The following is an 18,880-nucleotide window of genomic DNA, read 5'->3' on the forward strand; positions in this document are numbered from 1 at the left end:
TTTTACTCTAACTTCTGCCACCTGTGGTGTTACTTGCCTGGTCATATGCTTCTGGGAGAGGGCGATGGCATACTCTGCCACCACAGTCTTTCCTGCTGACGTGTGGGCTGCCACAAATACGGAGTCGTGGTTCTCCAGGTGAAGGATGGCCTGTTTCTGAAATACGTCTGGCTCGAACGGCCACTGCAATGAAAAGAAGAGACAGTGCATTAAATCAACCCCAGAACTGGAGTGCGGAAGCAGACAATCCCTTGTTGCCCTGCAGGGGAAATAAGCGCGTCAACAGGTGTGCATGGTAAGTGCTGCACTGAGAGTACCAGAGACTGAGGCCCGCTTCTGCACGCTGCCCCAGCTGTGGAACAGCCGATTCATTTCCTAGACCCATGCATACAGGTTTCACACCTATGACTGGCAGAAGGGTAGGCAACAGGCATGCTGATCTGAGGCGTGCCGCTGCCCGGGGGCTGGATGGACAACCCAAGAACGTGACCCATGAACATGAACTTCCACGACTACACCCGGGCAAGACCCAAGCAGACAAGTTAAAGGCTCTGGAGCTCTGTGCCATTGCCCTGAGCCACCCAGTCCCCTGGCCTCTGAAGACCCATCCCTTCCTGGAGGCGTGTATGTGTCTATGGGGAGTGAGACGCTCTTCACTTGCACTGTCTGTTTGTGTCTATGGCCACTGAAAGGCCCCACTCTTTCCTTTCTTACGGTCAAGGACCGGTGCAGATCTTCCAATGGTCATCTTGCAATCGGAAAGTGGAATTATACATGCAGATGGATGACTACAACTCTGTAACTTATGGGGCTTTTGCGTGTACACTGACCTGCAACCTTCAAACATTCCCCACACTGAGTCAAGGCACAGAGAGTGAGTGAACATTGGAAGCTTTGCATGCATTACCCCACGGAAGGGAAGGACGGATGCAGGCGGTGGGGGAAGACAACGTGACCTTACTCGAAAGGCAGGGTCCGGGATCCGTTTGTAAAAGTCATCCACTGGGCAGCTGATATCCACCGGGACAGCCCACTGCTCCTGCAGGGGCGGGGTGGGCTTCTCTGGGATCTGCACCGGGGCGGGCTGTGTGCTGGTGACCGATGTCTGTAATCAAAGCAAACACAACGAGAGGCGGAGTGAACCGCTGTCAAAATTAACTCTACATGCGACTGGAGAGAGGAATATTAGCACCAGGACCAGTTAAATAGTAGCCTTATCACTGAATCCATTGGCAAATACAGGCGGTCAAGCCAACCAGAGACCCCCTTTGATCGTTTAGTCATGCTACCACCCAAACTATGCCTGGCGATTTGTGAAGGAACAGTGAGAGCTCCCTAGGTCTAGGTGACAGGAAGAAATCAGGCAAACAGAGAGCCTGAACAAGTAGCCTCTGTTAAGGTGGGCACCTGGATTGTGAACCCAATGGAATGCGCTTGTCAATTGACCAATGTAATAGCAGTTGTATTCAAAAAATCTGCTGCCGGTGACAGTGAACGGCGCCCAACTGGACCCTGACAAGATACATTTAGAAGTATACACTGTCACACTGCGCCGAATTATGACGACACGTATTTCAACCTTCATGCGCGTACTGGGAGATCGGACGCCGAAAGGCTAACAGGATGGGAGCAAATTACCCGCAGTGTCGGCTGTACAAATATTGGAAGATTTTCACTAAGTAACGCACAAATGAGGTACTAATTAAAAGAAGGGCATTGTGTACGCAAGACCAGTGTGCATTAGAGGTTCTGTATGTTAAGGTACAATTAGGATGGGCGGGGACAACTTCGGAAACTAAATATTTTCAATAATGCCTAGAGGAAGACCACAAAGGTCGAAACACGTGTCTTCATAAATCAGCACAGTGCGACAGTGTATAATTATACATTTATCATAAAAACAGTAAACGTCATAAAGACGCATTCAACTCCAATTTTATTGCAGGTCCACTACTTAGTGATCTGCACATTACATAGAAAGTCAGGGGTGGAAAGAAAAGGGAACCAAACATGAAAGCACACAGTAATAATAGTCAAACCGGATCCCAATGCCGTCACCAACACATTATTTGGAAAATACAAATGTATGCATCCCAGTTAATGAGGGTTCGGGAGGCATAAACAATTCTAAAACACACTCTGAGGCCACCAAAAAACGAGATACATTTTAGCTACAAACACCAAGACAACACACTTCTGGGGAAAATAGTGTTGCGTAAATAAATCATCCACATTTGCAGAAGTGGAATACTAAAAATGCATTTAAAAAAATCACAGGTGAGAGCTAGAATTATAGTTTTTGGCTTAAAATTCAGTAGACGCAGGAAAATATTCAGAAGCAGGTAATTACCCTCAAAGTCACTTCAGAAGACCCTCTGCTAATTAAACAATTCCTCAAAAAAATTAAAAAGGATCAAAGTCAATAGGCCAGTCCGTGTGTATGGAAAAAAGGAGGCAAGTCGCATTTCTACCCCCAGAGAGGCAGACCCAGCAACAAACAACCCCAGTACCATATACTCACAACAATGTGCTATGCAGATTAATCCCTGTCCTTTGTCCTTCTTGTTCTTTGGCCGCCGTCATGCCCTCTCAGGTGGGGAAAATCCACATACGTTTTCTCGGCATACAGCTTGGATACCCGAGTAAAGTGCTTAGTGTATCTGACCTGGCAGAAATGAGGGTAGGGACCGTCTGGTCCCAGTCAACATCCATGCCAGAGCGTGTCTGTTGTTGGATCGATGTAGGAAAAAGCTGTCCAGGAATGGACAGCAGTTGGTTGTTTAAGTGGTGCAGGTGTTTGCCACTGGGAAATTGGGGCAGCCCCCGACTAGGATTTCGTACAGGTGCGGGTGTACTGAAGTCATTCACAGGAGCAAGACCCAGAAGAAGCCTGCAGTGAAGACTCACAAGCTGGGTGCTACGGACAGCCAGCCATCTCCTTGGGAAGTCCTGCAAATCGTGCTTAACACAGAAGACCCCTACTAGGGCTTCTACCCTTGGACTGGTCAGACTCTGTACCAGAGGCCCACCAGCAAAGAATGTTGGAAGTGTCCTGAGACCATCCTGTGGGCTGCCCATCATCTGTGATGGGCTGCCTGCTGCAGCACTCACCGTTCCGAGCTGCCGCTTGGGACTCAGGAAGTTGTAAATTTGTGGCCTGAGATAATCTCGCCTGCTGCTCTCCTCGATGAAGATGGCACTCTCGGACCTGCATCTTTACCACTGCCACAAATCTCGCTTGCCGACATCTGACTGGGTTTCTTTGCTGCTGGTTTGCTTCTGCTGTGCCCTGGAAGTCCCTCTACGCCATGGCATCCCATGTGGTTGCTATCCTGATATGACCGGCCTGTCCAGCTGTTAGTATGTCAGAACTATCATAGAGCTGGAGATAGGAACTCCCATTTACGCAGACCGAATCCCAACCCTATCTTCAGCCACTGCACCTGCGACCCCAAGACCTCCCATCAACAACATGTATGGCAGAGGTGTCCCCAGCGACTCAGTAACCTAGGGGTGGGGACTTAGAAAACCGGAAAACAGGGCCTGTTTCAAGCCCCTCCATCCCCTTCCCCATAGGAATTGCATCGGTGCAAGGTCCACTGCCTGACACACACTTGCCTGGCTGTGACCTGTGGAGTTCTAAGAAAGCATTCGCCCGCAGGGTAGCTCCTGGTGTAGTGGGATTTAGGGAGCACCCCTAAAATGCTTACTGACCTCTTGAATCCAAAGGTGCTTTTAAAATACATTCTTTTACCAGCCTGTTGGCTTTGCCGCAGCTTGTGGAGGGGGAACTCTTGAGACTTCCCTCCAGGATTCACCTGGAACCTGGATTCTGTTGAGGGACTAGGCCACTCGGCTGAAATTAGCCGTCTGCCTTATGGTTACAGGACAAGATACGTGGATGCTGATGTAGATCCCGTTTCACTTCACTTACCAGAGTTTCATTGCTTTACTTCATTGAATTGCGATGCAGGGGAAGAGTAGGTGGTCTCTCTTTTGTATTGTATTGTAGTAGTCCTGTATATAGCGCTTTTTCCCATTACTATGGTCTCAAAGCGTTTGTGGTGCGAACGCCCTCGGGGACCGCAGGTCAGAATATGGGAAATCCTCAGAAAATGTTTAGAATGTTTGTGTGCATTTGGCCTAGATAAGGAATAAGGTGGGCTGGCCAGGCACCAGTAAGCAACCCAAGAGATCAAGCATGTGGACGGGTGCTGAGGGAGGTCAGAAGAGTGTGTGAATGCAAGGGACTCTTTTTTTAAACCATTTTTATTAATTTTATTTCAACAAACACAAACCAAACTTACAGTGCATGTAGTAACATTTTGAATATACATAGCGTTATCCGTGTCCACTGTTTCACCCACCCCCCCCCCCACCTTCCGAGCCTACTCTCCTTCATGTTGTATTTCTTCATCTTGCAGTAGGGATTCCTTTTCAATGGTGTCTGTTGCATCCCGGTCACTTGACCTGTCTTGCGTGGGCCAAATAATTCAGCTATTAGTTGTTTCCAAGCTATCAAGGTTTCAGCCTCCTCCTACCCCACAGCATTGCTTACTTCCTGCCATACGGTAGTTTCAGCCTCAGCCCATTTCTGCAGGTCTTTCCACCATACTTCTAATTCTTGGTCTATGGCATGCCTTCCACCCCATAGCGATTCTTCTCTTTGCAAGTACGTACGCCAGGTCTTTCAGTTTACTCTCATGCTTGAGTTTACGTGGTCTAGGAAACCCTCCTATCAGGCAAGCCCACTGTATCCGCCACTATTTTAATCCCTTTTTCTTCCATCCTATGTGCCATTTCTCCCCAAAATCTCTCTATTACTGGGCATGACCAGAACATGTCTACCATTCCAGCATTTTCTTCGTCACATTTGGGGCATGATTGTCATCCTGTGTTTTTGAATTTGGTTATCCTTTGGGGTGTCATATATGCCCTGTGAGTTATATATAATTGTATCTGTTGTAGTCTTGCATTTCTTGACACTTTTTTGTGGTATCCATGGGCTCGTTCCCACATCCCATCACTCATTGGGGCACCCACTTCCTCTTCCCAGTCCTGTCTCAGTTGTACCACTTCCTTCCCCACTATGGACATCATCAGCTCATATATTCTAGATATCTCATGTTCCCCTTCTGCTATGTCATATATTGTGCCTAGGGTGGCGTCCGGTTCATCTTCTAGTACTACTTCGGACCATGTCTCTTTGATTCGCTGCACCACCCTATGGTATGTGATATACTGTCCAGTATGTAACCCTGTTTCCTCCACCAGCCCCTCAAAGTCCTTTATACTCCCCTCTTGCCACATGTCGCCCATTGTTGCTATCCCCACCGGTTCCCAGTGCTTCCTGAGCATCAGTCTTAGTTGCTTTTCTTTTCCCGCCAGTGCGACTAATGGCACTTGCGGGGAACACAGGGATGGATTCTCCATTATCTGACAAGCTCTACGCCATATCTCCCACCCGAGTGTCATCATCCTTGGGCGTCCTTCCATATCCGTTCTGGGCAACCACATCATTTCTTTTAGGAAGAATGGGGCACAGTCCGATCGGAACAGCCTTGATTCTGAGGTTGGTTCTTCAGAGAGCCATTTAGCTACATACTGCAGCTGACTTGCTATGTAATAAATTTCATAGTTTGGCAGTTTTATACCCCCTTTCTCGTGCGAGTTTTGTAGCTTCGAAAGGGCCACTCTGTTCCTCATCCCATGCCAGAGGAATTTCCTGCATATGCTGTTTGTCCTGGCAAAGAATCGCCTAGATATCAAATATGGGATGTTCCCAAAATAGTGCAACAGTCTTGGCAGGACCACCATTTTAAGCATTGCCCCTCGTCCCATCATCGCCAAGGGGAGCTTCACCCAGAACTTCATACTATTTTCAATATTCATGACGGCTTTCTCAGCGTTATATTGATGCTCTGCATCCACCGTATGATATACGTCTATCCCAAGATATCGGAACGTGCTGACCTCCCTTGGTATCTGTAAGATTGGTAACTGCTGTAACGGGATCCCTTTATACCTGCCCAGAGGAAATGCACAAGATTTTTTTGGGTTCACAGCTATGCCTGAAAGCCTTGCAAATAGTTCCATCACTTCCAGGACATACTGGAGGTTTTCTTCCAGATAACGTAGATACAACAACAGTTCGTCTGCGTACAAGGAAATTAAATGCGGTTCCCCTTTTATGGTGATGCCTATTATGTCATACTGCTGCCTCGGGTATATCGCCAGGGGCTCTAGGGCCAAAATGTACAGCATGGGGGACCACGGGCATCCGTGCCTCTACTGAGTTGCCACCTCTCTGATATCACCGCTCCTGTTTTAACCCTGGCCAGCGGAGCTCTATATAATAATTTAGCCCATTTGAGATACCCCGGTCCTATTCCATAATTGGTCCGGGCCGCAATCAGCGATGGCCATTTGACCGAGTCAAAGGCCTTTATTGCGTCCAGCGATACTATTGCCATCTCGCCCGCATCCCCATTTGTGTGTTCAATGACTCTGTGGAGTCGCCTGACATTGTTAGATATGTTCCTGTTGGGGACATAGCCGGTCTGGTCGGGGTGTATTAATTTATTAATGGCCCCCCTCATTCTGTTTGCCAAGACCGCCGTTAATACTTTACTGTCCTGGTTCAACATTGACAGGGGTCTGTAGGAGCCGCAATCATAGCCAGGCTTATTGGGTTTGGGAAGCGGTATGATAATCGCCTCTCTTAGGGACTCTGGTAGTTTTCCCACTTCATATGCCTCATCTCTAGGAGCGGGTGGAGTACCTCATTTTTGTACATTTTATAAAATTCGCTTGGGAGTCCGTCAGCCCCCGGGGTCTTGCTAGTGGGTAGCTGTGTCACTACCTCTTCCAGTTCCACTAGAGTGATTGGTGTGTCTAGCTCCTCTCGCTCTTCTGCGCTAACCTGCGGCAATCCAATATCCTCCAGTCTTTCTCTTATTTCCTTGCTATCACTTTCCTCTGTATCTCTGTACAGGAGTCGGTAATAATCTGCAAATTCCTGGTTGACTCCTTCTTGGGTGTCCACTATGCACCCATCATCCTTCGCTATCATTCTGATTGTAGGTCTAGGGGTCTTGCTTTTATATAGCCATGCCAGGACTCTCCCTGGTTTGTCCCCTCCTGCATGATGCCTCTCTATGTACTTTTTATAGTTGAGATTGCACAATCTTTCCCAGTATCCCACGTATTTCTGTTGCAGCCTGAGGATTGCTTCATTATCTTCCTTGGTATTACTTCCTTCTTAACGCTATTTAAAGCTCCCTTTCCGCATCTTGTAGTTCGACTAAGATCCCTCCTTGTAGTCCCTTGGATTTAGCTATAGCTATCCCCCTTACTACCACTTTAAAGGCTTCCCAGAGCATGCCCGCTGTCTCCACACTGCCAGTGTTGACCTCGAAATAGCTTATTATTTCCTCTCTCATGTCCTCCCTAAAAATAGTGTCTTTCGACGCCTCTGCTCTGAGGCGCCATGTCAGTATCTTTGCTCTCGGGGGTTGGTATTGCCATACTAGTATCAGCGGCGAGTGGTCCGCTTTATATTCTGCCTGTGCCATTTCTGTCATTAGTTCATGTGTGATGAACACATAGTCCAGCCTAGTGTGTAGGTTTTGGGGGGCTGAATAGTGTGAATATTGTCTATCCTGTAGATGGTGTGACCTCCATGCGTCCTTGAACCTGAAATCTGTTAACAGTGACTGCAGTGTCCTAGCAGCTGGAGTGGGTCTATATTTTGGTATTTGATCTGTCTATTTTCGGGATTAGTACACAATTAAAGTCTCCTCCCCAAATCACCGCCCTCCCTAAACTCATGCTAAGTTTGCTATATAGGGTTCTAAGGTATGTCGCCGTGTCCTGATTTGGGGCATATGTGTTTATGATACATATTTCCTTATTTTCCACCAACCCCTTTATTAGAACCATCCTTCAGTCTGGCTCAACTGTAGATTACAATAGCTGAAACGGGACATGCGGTGCAACCCAGGTAATCACCCCTCTAGCATAGGCTGAATATGTTGCGCCTACAACAGTCCCCCTCCACTTCTTCCGGATCACCTCCAGCTTTTCTTGCGTTAGGGGAGTCTCTTGTAGCAAGGCTATGTCTATTTTCTGCCTACGCTGATACATCATAACCTTATTTCTTTTTAAATAGCTATTGAGCCCCCTAACATTCCAAGTAACTACTTTAAGCTCTCCAATACCATGTTAGGTTCCCACCCCTCCCTCCGCAAGTACAGTCCATGTCTAAGTTCCTCCCCCCTTACATGTACGCTTGTGCTCCAATACAAAACATCCCATAACTATAAACTCTTCCCCTTCACCTCGCTCCCTCCCCCCTCCTCCCTTCCCAACCCCAACTCTTCCCCAACTCCCCTCCTCCCCCATTCCCTCCCCACCCCAACTCTTAACTTTACCCCTCCCCAACTGTAGCCCAGCTCCATCCCTGGATCTCAGGCACCCCCGCATCTAGCCCTTTTCCGGCAACTGCCTTACCTGCGGTTCAGCAGGGAGATATCGCCCTACTGGCGGTCCTACTATTCTAACTGCCAGGGGTAGGGTGTCTCCACCCCGTTACTCCTTTTCGGATCAAGCTAAGCGTGCCTGACGCTACCCATATTGCATTACACGTTCTATATTCCAGTCTGATGTGTTCAAATGTCTCATGTTACAGTTTCCCATTACTATGCGCCCACCTCTTATCATGCATGGCTGTTTAATCACTTATCGTATTCCTCTCGGCCTTGCTCCTCTTCTCGCTCAAGACAGCCATGTGCATCCAACCATGTCGCTGCATCCTCCGGGGTGTCAAAAAAGTGCATTTTGCCTTTGTGTAAAATCTTGAGTTTTGCAGGATACAACAGCATATATTTAAATCCAGCTGTGCGCAGTCTCCTCTTGATCGGCACATAGTTATAGCGCTGTCTCTGTACCAGCACAGTGTAATCGGGGTATGCAGTGATGGTCGCCGACGCTCTTTTTATCGTCCCCCCTTTCCTGAAGAATTCCAAGATCTTCTCCCTGTCCCTGTAGTTCAGGATCTTTGCTATAATTGCTCTCGGGGGGGGCTCCGGGTTGCGGTTACCTCCTCAGGGCCCTGTGCGCGCGTTCGACTGCGAACCCTTGGGAGAGCTTGTTTGCTCCCATTTCTTGTATAATCATGTTCTCCAAATAATATGTGGGGTCTTGGCCTTCTTCCCCCTCCGGCAGGCCGACCACGCGTATATTATTGCGTCTCGCTCTTCCCTCTGTCTCTTCTGCTCGGTTCTTCAGGTTGGCTACCTGTTGCTTCAATATGTGGACTTCCTTGGCATTGTTTGTGCTGGTATCCGTGTTGATTTTCACTGCGCTTTCCAGGCCACTAGTTCTCTCCGCCAGCGCTCTCACATCTTGCCTCAACAGATTGACCTCTATTCCCACTGCATCTATCTTCGTTTCTAACGCAGTCCTCAAATCTGCCATCGCTGTTCCGCACGAGGTTTTTAGTTCCGTGATGGCTGTTAAGATCAAATGGTTCTCACTTGGCGATGCCGCAACTGCGGATGCTGTAGCCATACTCTGCGTTGGGGTGGTGGGGGCCTGCTGCGGCTTAGCAAAGATGTCCATCGTGGGCTGCTTGCCCTTAGTCTTGCCTCCCCTTACAGACATACTTGCCTTGTTTTTACTCCCGGATCTGTTGTGCCTGCAGTGATCAGGTCTTTTGCCCCCTCGCAGTTTCTTCCCGTGGCTGAAGGTCTCCTATGGCATAGCCCGTCGCGCTGTTCCAGTGATCCTCCGCTCTAGATTCGGCGACCGCGTTCCTTTGTTGAGTCACATAACGGCTACCATTTTATGGCCAGTTCAGGGCAACCACCTCAAACATCTATGCTGCCTTGGTTCTTCAATGCTGTCTCATTATGCGCATGGTATGTATACCTTGCGCGCCTTCCGTGCCCAGGTGGTATTCTTATTCTCTCTGTCGTTAAGTTCGGACCCCGCCTTAGGGCTGATGCACTGTTTTGCTGGCTGGCGGACTGGGTGCTAGCTGCTCCGGGCTAGGAGCACTGTGGTGGCTCCTTGCCCCCTGTCGAGGGATTTCATCTCTTCCATTCACCCATTCACCCCAGCCGTAGCCCCAGCGTTGTTTGTTTGCTGAGAGGGGTACATTCTCTGCTGGCGTGCCTCCCACCATGGTGTGGCTCTCTGTCTCTCGCCTGCGTGTTCCAGGCGCTGTCTTTTACATGAGCAGCTTCATCCCAATGTGCGCCTGGAACGGTGCCACTTCTTCTGGTGTCTCAAGGCTAATACCGTTGTCTTACAGGCCACTTCCCAGACTCATGTGATATCCCTGTTATGCCTCTTTACCACAGGGGGGATACTGCCCTTGTATGGATGGTGCATTGCTGCAACTTTATGGTCTGCAACTTATTTCCCCTGTGGCAGGGTTGGTCTATGGAGTTCCTTCTCATTTGTTTGTTGTCTGCTACCAGCAGTCAGCTCTTCCCCAGCGCTCCCCACACTCAGGTAACAGTGCATTCGCGTTTATATATGTATGGGGTGTGCTCTCTCTGCCTCTGCCAAGTCTAGCACTGGGGGCGCACACCTGATCAGACCCCCCCCCCCGACGTGCACGTCAGGTCTGCCAGACTCTTGTTTATCGTACCGGCTGCCTAAGTACTCTTTCGCTCCTCACCGCCCGTGTCTAGCGGCCCTAGTCTCTGGCACCGGAGGCTTGCCCATTCCTTAGTTGCCCATGAGCCCGGGCCGACATCCTTGTTAATGCAGGGCCAAGTCCGTTGCTCCTGCCGGCGAGAGTGTCCCCAGGGTTCCTCCCACTTGGCTACCGTTTGTCAGTGCCATCAGCGATACGCAGTGCCGGGTCTTAATAGAGTACTTGCTACAATGTTGCACGTGATACAATCACTGTATCAGGCTGTGCATGTGCCTTCTGTTGTTCTGACTCGCCGGCTCAATACAGATCCCTCACGCTATGCGTTGCACGCTGCCGTCCGGCCATCGGGTGCACTGGCGGGTCCCTTTCTTCTCCTGCCTCCGCCATCTTGTTGTCGACCTCACCAGGTCGCGTTTCTGCACTCATGAGGTCTTATCCAAGGACTTATTTGTCTGTTTCAGTCCGTCATGCGCTTATTCTGCGCTCCATATGTTCCGACGGCTGCATGTGCTTTTTCAGTGATTTCAGCTTCCTTTTTTAGTCTCGGGCATCAGGTTCACCCTTGGATGTATAGGAGCTCACGGGAAGAGTTGCCTACTCCATGGCTGTTAAGCCACGCCCCCTGCAAGGGACTCTTTATGTGTCCAGCTAGACCAAATTTTGTTGTAGGTCGTCACAGTGTTCTGATGGCAGAGGTGTTGAGGCTTAATCTGGTATAAGGAAGCAAAAGCATTATGTGCTCAGCTAGATCGAATTTGTCGTAGGTCGTCGCTGCATTCTAGTTTGTGCGTTTGGGTGGCCCCGATTGGGTGGCCATGACTGCGGCCGATGTATGTATATGCGTTTATACGTACATTGGGGCTCAGAAGGAGCTTTGCTATTGACGCCACTGTTTAATCAGGTTGTCCGTGTGAGAGGGTACTCTAGCTGCACTAGCCGGGTTGCCGTAATAGCTTGTCTTAGCATCATGAATAAGCTATCATAATGCATTTTCTAAGCATGATAGACCAGTTGTCCTACTGTCTTCTTGGTGCGATAACGAGGCTACTGGCTTATCTTTAATTGCAATTACCTGGCAATCCTCATACATATAAGTGCATTAGAGAGGATAAAATCAAGGGTCTTCTAGGTGTCATGGCAGAAGTAAGTGCTAAGTACAGGCTATCCTAATACCGTGTTCAAAGTAAGAGAAGGATGTCTTAAGGCTTAGAGTGCGTGTGAGCTAAGGCCAAGATAATCAGTTAGGCGGGCGGGCTCTGTTACCATAAACTTCCAAAGAGGTCTTGCATGCAGAAGGGTGCTGAGGAGGACAGGAGTGTGTGCGATAGCAGTGGGTTTGTTTATACATCTTGTTTTACTCGTGGACATATCCATAGTTTATAGACTGTAGAAGGTTGATGTGCACTTTATAGAGGGATGCGGGTGTCCGTAGGCAGGGCCGCCGCGATTACAGCCAGCTTCCGCCTAGTGGAGGGGAAACATGTTTCCGATTGGGCATTACATTCGATCTTACCAGGTCCAATGGCTCGTACACATGTCCGTAGTCTGTGGATGACTGATGCCAGTTGTGTGATCCGTGATCTGCGGTTGCCCGTTTGCGAGTGCGGGCCGTCGCAATTACGGCCGGTGCTGCCTGGAGGTGTCGGATCATGTACCTGGGTAGAGTTTTGCAATAGTGTTGCTAGAGATGACCGGGCTGATCAGTATAATACTATACATTGCGGGGGAGAAGTTTGGATACGAACGCGTCTGTGGCTGGATGAATGATGCTGTCGTGATGGAGATGAGGGAGGGACTCCCTTCCACTACAAGTTTCAGAAGAATTTGAAGGTAGCGAATTAGAAGGTATGCCTCCCCGCTGTGCATTTTATCTATGGCTATTCTATTTTTACTATTCACATATTGTTTTCCTTTGAAAGCACCAGATTTTATTCCGGGCTACGGCGCGTGACTGGTCGCCGCCCACCCACACTCACGCTATTTTGATAGCCCTGTTATTTTATATTTCCTTATTAATGTAATTGCCCTCTGGTTTTTAGCTATTCTTCCTTGTATGCCGGCAAGCGGCATAGGTTGCCTGGCCTCAGTTGTGCTCTGTGGCTCGCGCTCGGCTTCCACAAGTCTGACTTTCTTTTCTGCACACACACACACACCGTCAGTGGCAGTCTGTCCTCACTGCCTGCTAGCAGGAGGATCAGATTGGCTCCGATAATACCAAGGGGTTGATATGGAGGTTACTTGCAGACAGCACAGCGGTTGTGTGCTGAGGGCACACACCTGCCGTGCCGAAGTTGCGCCAAAGTTAAGCCTGTCTGGGCACGTCCAGAGAGGGTTGAGAGGCCGCAATTAGACACTTTTCATGGGAATCACTTCTTGAACTCTGCCTGGTAGGTTTGTCCCTACCCCCACAACTTTCTGTCATACGACCTTAAAACAGGGGTGGGAGGTGGGCTTGAAAAGCAGTTCTCGTCTAGTACACCGATTAATGCACGCTCAATAGTGGCACATGCTTCCTCTATATATATGAGTTTATAGTGGATTCACACCTCAATATGGTTTTTTTAACTGTGGCATGGCTGTCGGTTCCAGTGTTTTCTCTTCTACTTCCTGATGCGTATAAGATCATCCACTTGGATCGAATATCTGCCCATCCAAGGGGCCGGGGTGGCAGTTATCTTCCGCTCTTCAAATTCCTATGGTTACGTTGGAGCATAACCTTAAAATGGAAGCACTATTACTACGCCTCTTGATGTCAGCCTCACCGCCCGCCTGGCCCATATACTTCTTTTCTTAACCCGTTCCTAGAGCTTGTGGCTGCTCTTCAGGTTAGTTGTGTTAACCCGGTTGTGTTGGGAGACTTTAATATGAGACTTAATGTCCCTCGGCCCTTACTGCTTACCCAATTCTGAGAGGCTATGCAGGATCTGGGACTGCTTCAACTTGTATGCAATCCGACCCATGATCAGGGTGGCCTACTGGATTTGATCTTTTCAACTGCCACCAGCATCTCGGGGATCCAGGAGAGACAAGTACTGTGGTCAGACCACAAGCTCATTTGCCTTGGAATCCTTGGTGAAGCGTTGCCTGCGAAGGCTCCCCTGGTCAGGTTTTGGAAACGCAATTAGCAGTTAGTGGACCCCCAGCAATTATCTTCCCTAATTGTAGATAGATGTGGGGACGAAGTAGCTATATATTTTTCCTCTCTTTCTGGAACTTTACTGGATGTGGCCAATAGGGTGGCCCCGCTTGGTCTGGTATAGGCTCGAAAACGGACCACTGAGCCATGGTTCACCGACTAGCTTAGAGCCGTCCGCGTATTAGTTAGGCAGGTAGAGCGTAAATGGCACTGTGCCTATGGAGTAGTAGAGAGGCCTCTTTTCGGCAGCTCTCTAAAACTTACCACTACTACCAGTATGACATCTTGCTTGCTAAACCAGCATTTTTTATGAGCAAGGTTGAGAAAGCCTTGAATCAATCTAAAGAACTGTTTTCAGTGGTTCAATCGTTCTCTTCTTCTACTGGTTTTTCTCCTATGGTTCCGGCCTCCCGAACAGTTTGTTACTCCCTCTCTGACTTTTTCTATACCAAGGAGGCGGATATTCGGAAGAACATCTCCACTAGTGTACAGGATGCAGTCATTCCATGCCGTGTGAATCAGTTGGCTCAGGCGATGGGGGATGGAGCGGTTTTCCTATATTTTCAGCTAAGGAGGTTCTGTACGCAGCGGGCCACCTTAAGCTTGGGTCCCCCATAGATCCTATCCCATTGGTCGCTCTCAAGGCAGTGTTGCCCAACATTATTCCATGGGTCACGGGGACAGTGAATGCTACTTGTCAAACTAGCCTAATTCCGAGTCAACTGAAGCAACCGACTATGATTCCGCTTCTGAAGAAACAATCCCTGGATCCCTCTGTGTTGGCTAACTTTCATCCAATCTCGCTCCTTCCTTTCTTCATGAAGCTCTTAGAGTCACTGATATCACCTTTTTTCTCTTCTTTTCTTGAACACTCACAATAGTTTTACTCCCTTCAGTCAGGGTTTCGGCCAGGGCGTTGCACCGAGGGTGTCTTGGTGTCTGTGGTCGGTGATCTCACCATGTTGGTGGACCAGGGCAGAGGGGGGGCCTGATTCTGTTAGACCTCTCTGCGGCCTTTGATACGATCGACCACTCCGTCCTGCTATCCCGCCTTTAGGCAGCTGGCCTGTCGGGGCCTGTTCTGGCCTGGTTTGTTTCATTCTTGACGGATAGGAGTCAGTCACTCTCTCTTCTGCCTTTTCTATCAGCTGCTTATTCACTTCTCTGTGGTGTCCCACAGAGGACAATCATGTGAGAGGACAATCATATGAGGAAAACCATGGGAGAGGACAATCATATGATGACGAAAAACCACATGAGACAATCATATCACAAATAGGATAACTATAGAGGAAAGGAGATAAACACATAAGGAAAACAAATATTTCTATTAGAAAAATCATATGACAGGATAATCTTTTGAAAAAGGACAACCATAGAGGAAAGAAAATCACTAAGAAGGACAACAATTAACCCGATATGTGTCAATTTCAGTACCATTAAAAGGAAAACAGCAGTATCAAGCTGAATAAAATCAAACCGTGTTATAAATCTACTACCATTCAAATCTTATTTTTTCATTAAGCAAAACACACACACAAAAAACTCTTTGGTATCTAGCGCCAAATATTGACCTCATATTTGTAATAATGTAAAGTGGGGCGTGGAGTCTCAAACCCTTGCAGGCAATGGCATCGACCAGCACCAAGAAAGGACAACCACAATGGCAATCTGGTATCAAGGGGCCTTGGTGCGGTCCCAGCATGTAAGGCCTGGCCCAGCACACAAGAGGAAGCATTAGGGTGGCAAATGAGGTCCAGGACAGATAGACAATGCCCAAAATCCCAACCGGAGATCAGCCCAGGACATAGCATCCACCAAGTATGGGCAGATCTGGCCCGAAAAATGCAGCTAGAGTGAGAACAATGGTGGGAAACCTCCCAGCAAATAAGTAAACTTGCTCTTAATCTGAAAATTCCAGCAGAACTCAGTTTAGGTTATACCACCATTCTCAGGAGCTGCCCTACGGCAATCACACTAGGGGGCCCAAAACAAGGCGCTAGTCTAGTTGGCCTACAAATCTGACACTCAACCCACACTGCCCCCATAGTACGTGTTCTTTCGTGTCCATGACCAGGAAGAGTAATACACTGTTGAGAGTGCCAGGCGGGGCTTGCAAAGACTCTACATGTGCACAATTGCCCTTTTAGATATGCCCCATGGTTCACCTGAACAAAGGAATGCCTTAAACTCAAAATGGTTATGAGTAGGACTTAACAATGGTACCCAAATGGCGACCAAATAGACATATTGGGCTACAAATGTGGTAAATTAGCCTGCACCACAGGTGAAGCCAAAACTAAATTACAGCATACATCAGCTTACCTCCTAAAACTAATGCAGGATGCTAGAACTACCTTAGCGCACAAATAAGCACCCCTGGGCCTCAGGGCCTTATAGGCAACCAGGAACTATACACTCCCTAATGAGGCAAAAACTGGTTCCAATGGCAGGAGGACTTCAGTAGAAATCCCCTAACCACACAAAATAGGTCAGAAATCCAAAGAAAGAGAAAAAAAGCAAAGTCAAGGGGATGCTAAATGTTCCTAAAGAGCTCCCAAAATGAAATTCTGTCTCAGCAATCTCTATGAAGAAATATCTCGAGTTAAATGTAAAGCAATCCTTGTGACTATGGCATCAGGAAAATATGGATGATGAAATATGCATTGTGTGAGCATAATCATTGCCCTCGGGTTGCATCCTCGGGGCACCCTTGGACTGCATTGAGAAGTAATGCCAAGTTGACATTGGATTAACCAAGTGTCAGGGTTCATGGGTAGAAATACACAGGCACCTGGGATGGAAAGACACACAACAGACCAGCTTAAGGAGAAGAAAAGGGCAAAACTAGATCAAATATTTTTATGAAAACATTTAGAATAGTTGAGGCCAGCTAACCTGTTACCCTCACAGTTTTGACCTCCAACCCCCATGGATCCATCAACACTAATTGAGCTGACTGGTTCTGATGGTAGTTGAAGGTGAAAACATATGGACGGTGACAGGTTTGTTGCCCCCTATGTAAGTTATGTAGAGAAGGGAGCATAAACAGATGGGCCTAAAGTGTGCGACACTATCGAGATACGTGATCTTTTGGGTAAGAGTTCCAGCCAGGTTCTCTGAAACAAATGGGGTCTCTCCTAAAAGAAATCATTACCCAACACACTACAAGGGGGAGGGGATGCACTCTAGCAACCATCTCAAGTCCAGAATCGAATATGTGCGTACCCCAAAAAATGTATTTATAAAAATTAAACAATACGTTTTTTCAGTAGGTCAGCAGCATTAAATAAGAAGCAACAGTCAAGCACGGTTGGCAAAGTACAGATGCATGTGCATAGTTTTTCTTAATTGTTAACCGCGTAGTGCATGCTGTAGGTTACTCATTATTTCTGTAATGGAGGATTACAATCAAAGTTACGTCGTAAATTAAGCCCTTGCATTTGTTTCATTCCTTTATCGATTCTAGGGGTATTTTAGTGCACAACAAACCTGGAATGGGGATACCAAAACATTCTACAATATTTCGTAATGTAAAAAATGATAACCAAGTTCTGAGGCATTGTCTCTATTGGGTTTGAGGGATATGGGGTACACCCCAGAAACACCAAGAGTTCATCCTGACTGCTCCAAAACACAATCACACCAAAAGGCAGCTAGGAGGAGGCAGTAGTAGCTGGAGTGCCAGCAGGGAACTTTCACTTCCCTGGGTGAAGGTGCTTTGGAATCGTTACTTACAGGGTTGTGCTCATGCTCAGTTCCATAGCCTTGCCCTACAATCCTTAGATCCTTTTTTATCTTGTTTGTTTTTGCCAAAACACAATTCATAAACATAGAGGACGACCTGTATGGAGACACAGAAATATCACAGGATTGCCCCATTTCCTCCGTAACCTTGCACCAGGTAACTCTCCATTCCACTGTGTACCCACTTTACTCTTCTGATGGCAGTCAGTCCTACACATCAGACAGGGGACCGCTAAATCGCTCATTCGGTGTACCCTGTTCAAAAACCCAGTAGAAATGTAGGAAGTCCTCCCATTCCTTGTGCTTCTCCTAAGGTCTCAGGCCCATCTGATCTTCCTTACACATCCCAGAACGCCACTCTCATGGCTCACACTTAGTGTCTGGTACCTGCAGCACAACATCCTCCAGACTGTTGGTCCTGTGCAGCGTGGGCTTAACATCTTCAGGCGCCTTCCCCTTCACAGGAGCCGTTGCCTCTTCCTCATCGCTGGAGTCTCTAAACGACCAGTCTTCCAAGGCACCCAATAGGTTGGTGAGCGTGAGCATGGCAGGAGGGACCTTTGACTCTGTTTAGGATAGGCAGAGGAAGAACAGATTAAAGGTTACTCAGAACAGATTAAATCCAAAAAGCCAAGATTGCACCCCCTGGAAAAAAAACAGCAGCAATACATGCCGCTCATCACCACCAAGTCCAGGCATTAAAGGAATAGTTTTATTTTATTGCCCTTAGCGCGAGCCTAGCTCCAGAGCAGTGGAGCACTTTATGCAGCAGTGGGCTTGGCATTTCATACAATAGCCCAGTACTGTTCGTGGAGGAGAGAAGGGTTTGTATTCATCCTGCAGGTAGTGTTGTTGAAAGAGCCACATTTGTAATGTTTTGTGGAACTGAGGGTGGGGGCTTTTCGAGCTTCTACCAGGAATGAGTTCCAGATGGTCGGGCCAGGGCAGGAGAAGGATCTTTTACGAGTTGAGACTGGACTTCATGCCGTGAGGCTGCGGTTCACAAGTAAAGAGATCTGTTTCACTAAATCCATCTTCCAGCATGGGGCATACCAGCTAGAAGGACATGACTGCCCCGATTCTCCACTTCAGGACAGACCATTCCTAGTTTAGGGTCGGCTCAGAGCTCCAGATAAGATTTAGAATCAACAGTTTCAGGAAGTAAAACAAGTACTTTTATTTCATAATAGGGGCTGTTGTTTAGGTGTATGAAAATATATTTTAACTCAAAAACAGGAATATTGTAATCGATATGCCTTTGGATCTAGTAATTCTAGCAACTTAAAAGATGCACTTTCCCTTCAGGTTCTTCTTCAGATCAGGCAGTGATA

General features: G+C 47.9%; 1 protein-coding gene across 1 annotated transcript in view; it reads right to left on the minus strand.

The window, feature by feature from the left end:
- Window positions 1–18,880, minus strand: part of SKIC2 (SKI2 subunit of superkiller complex) — a 403,793-nt gene that overhangs the window by 291,842 nt on the left and 93,071 nt on the right. The window contains exons 8-10 of the mRNA XM_069635003.1: window positions 17,937–18,115; window positions 962–1,105; window positions 38–183 (exon numbers count right to left, since the gene is read on the minus strand). Of these exons, the coding sequence (XP_069491104.1) occupies window positions 38–183; window positions 962–1,105; window positions 17,937–18,115 (469 nt within the window). The remainder of the gene's footprint in view (window positions 1–37; window positions 184–961; window positions 1,106–17,936; window positions 18,116–18,880) is intronic.

Source organism: Ambystoma mexicanum, chromosome 13 (genome assembly GCF_040938575.1).
Source record: "Ambystoma mexicanum isolate Mex_15411 chromosome 13, UKY_AmexF1_1, whole genome shotgun sequence".
In the NCBI taxonomy this organism is placed as follows: domain Eukaryota; kingdom Metazoa; phylum Chordata; class Amphibia; order Caudata; family Ambystomatidae; genus Ambystoma; species Ambystoma mexicanum.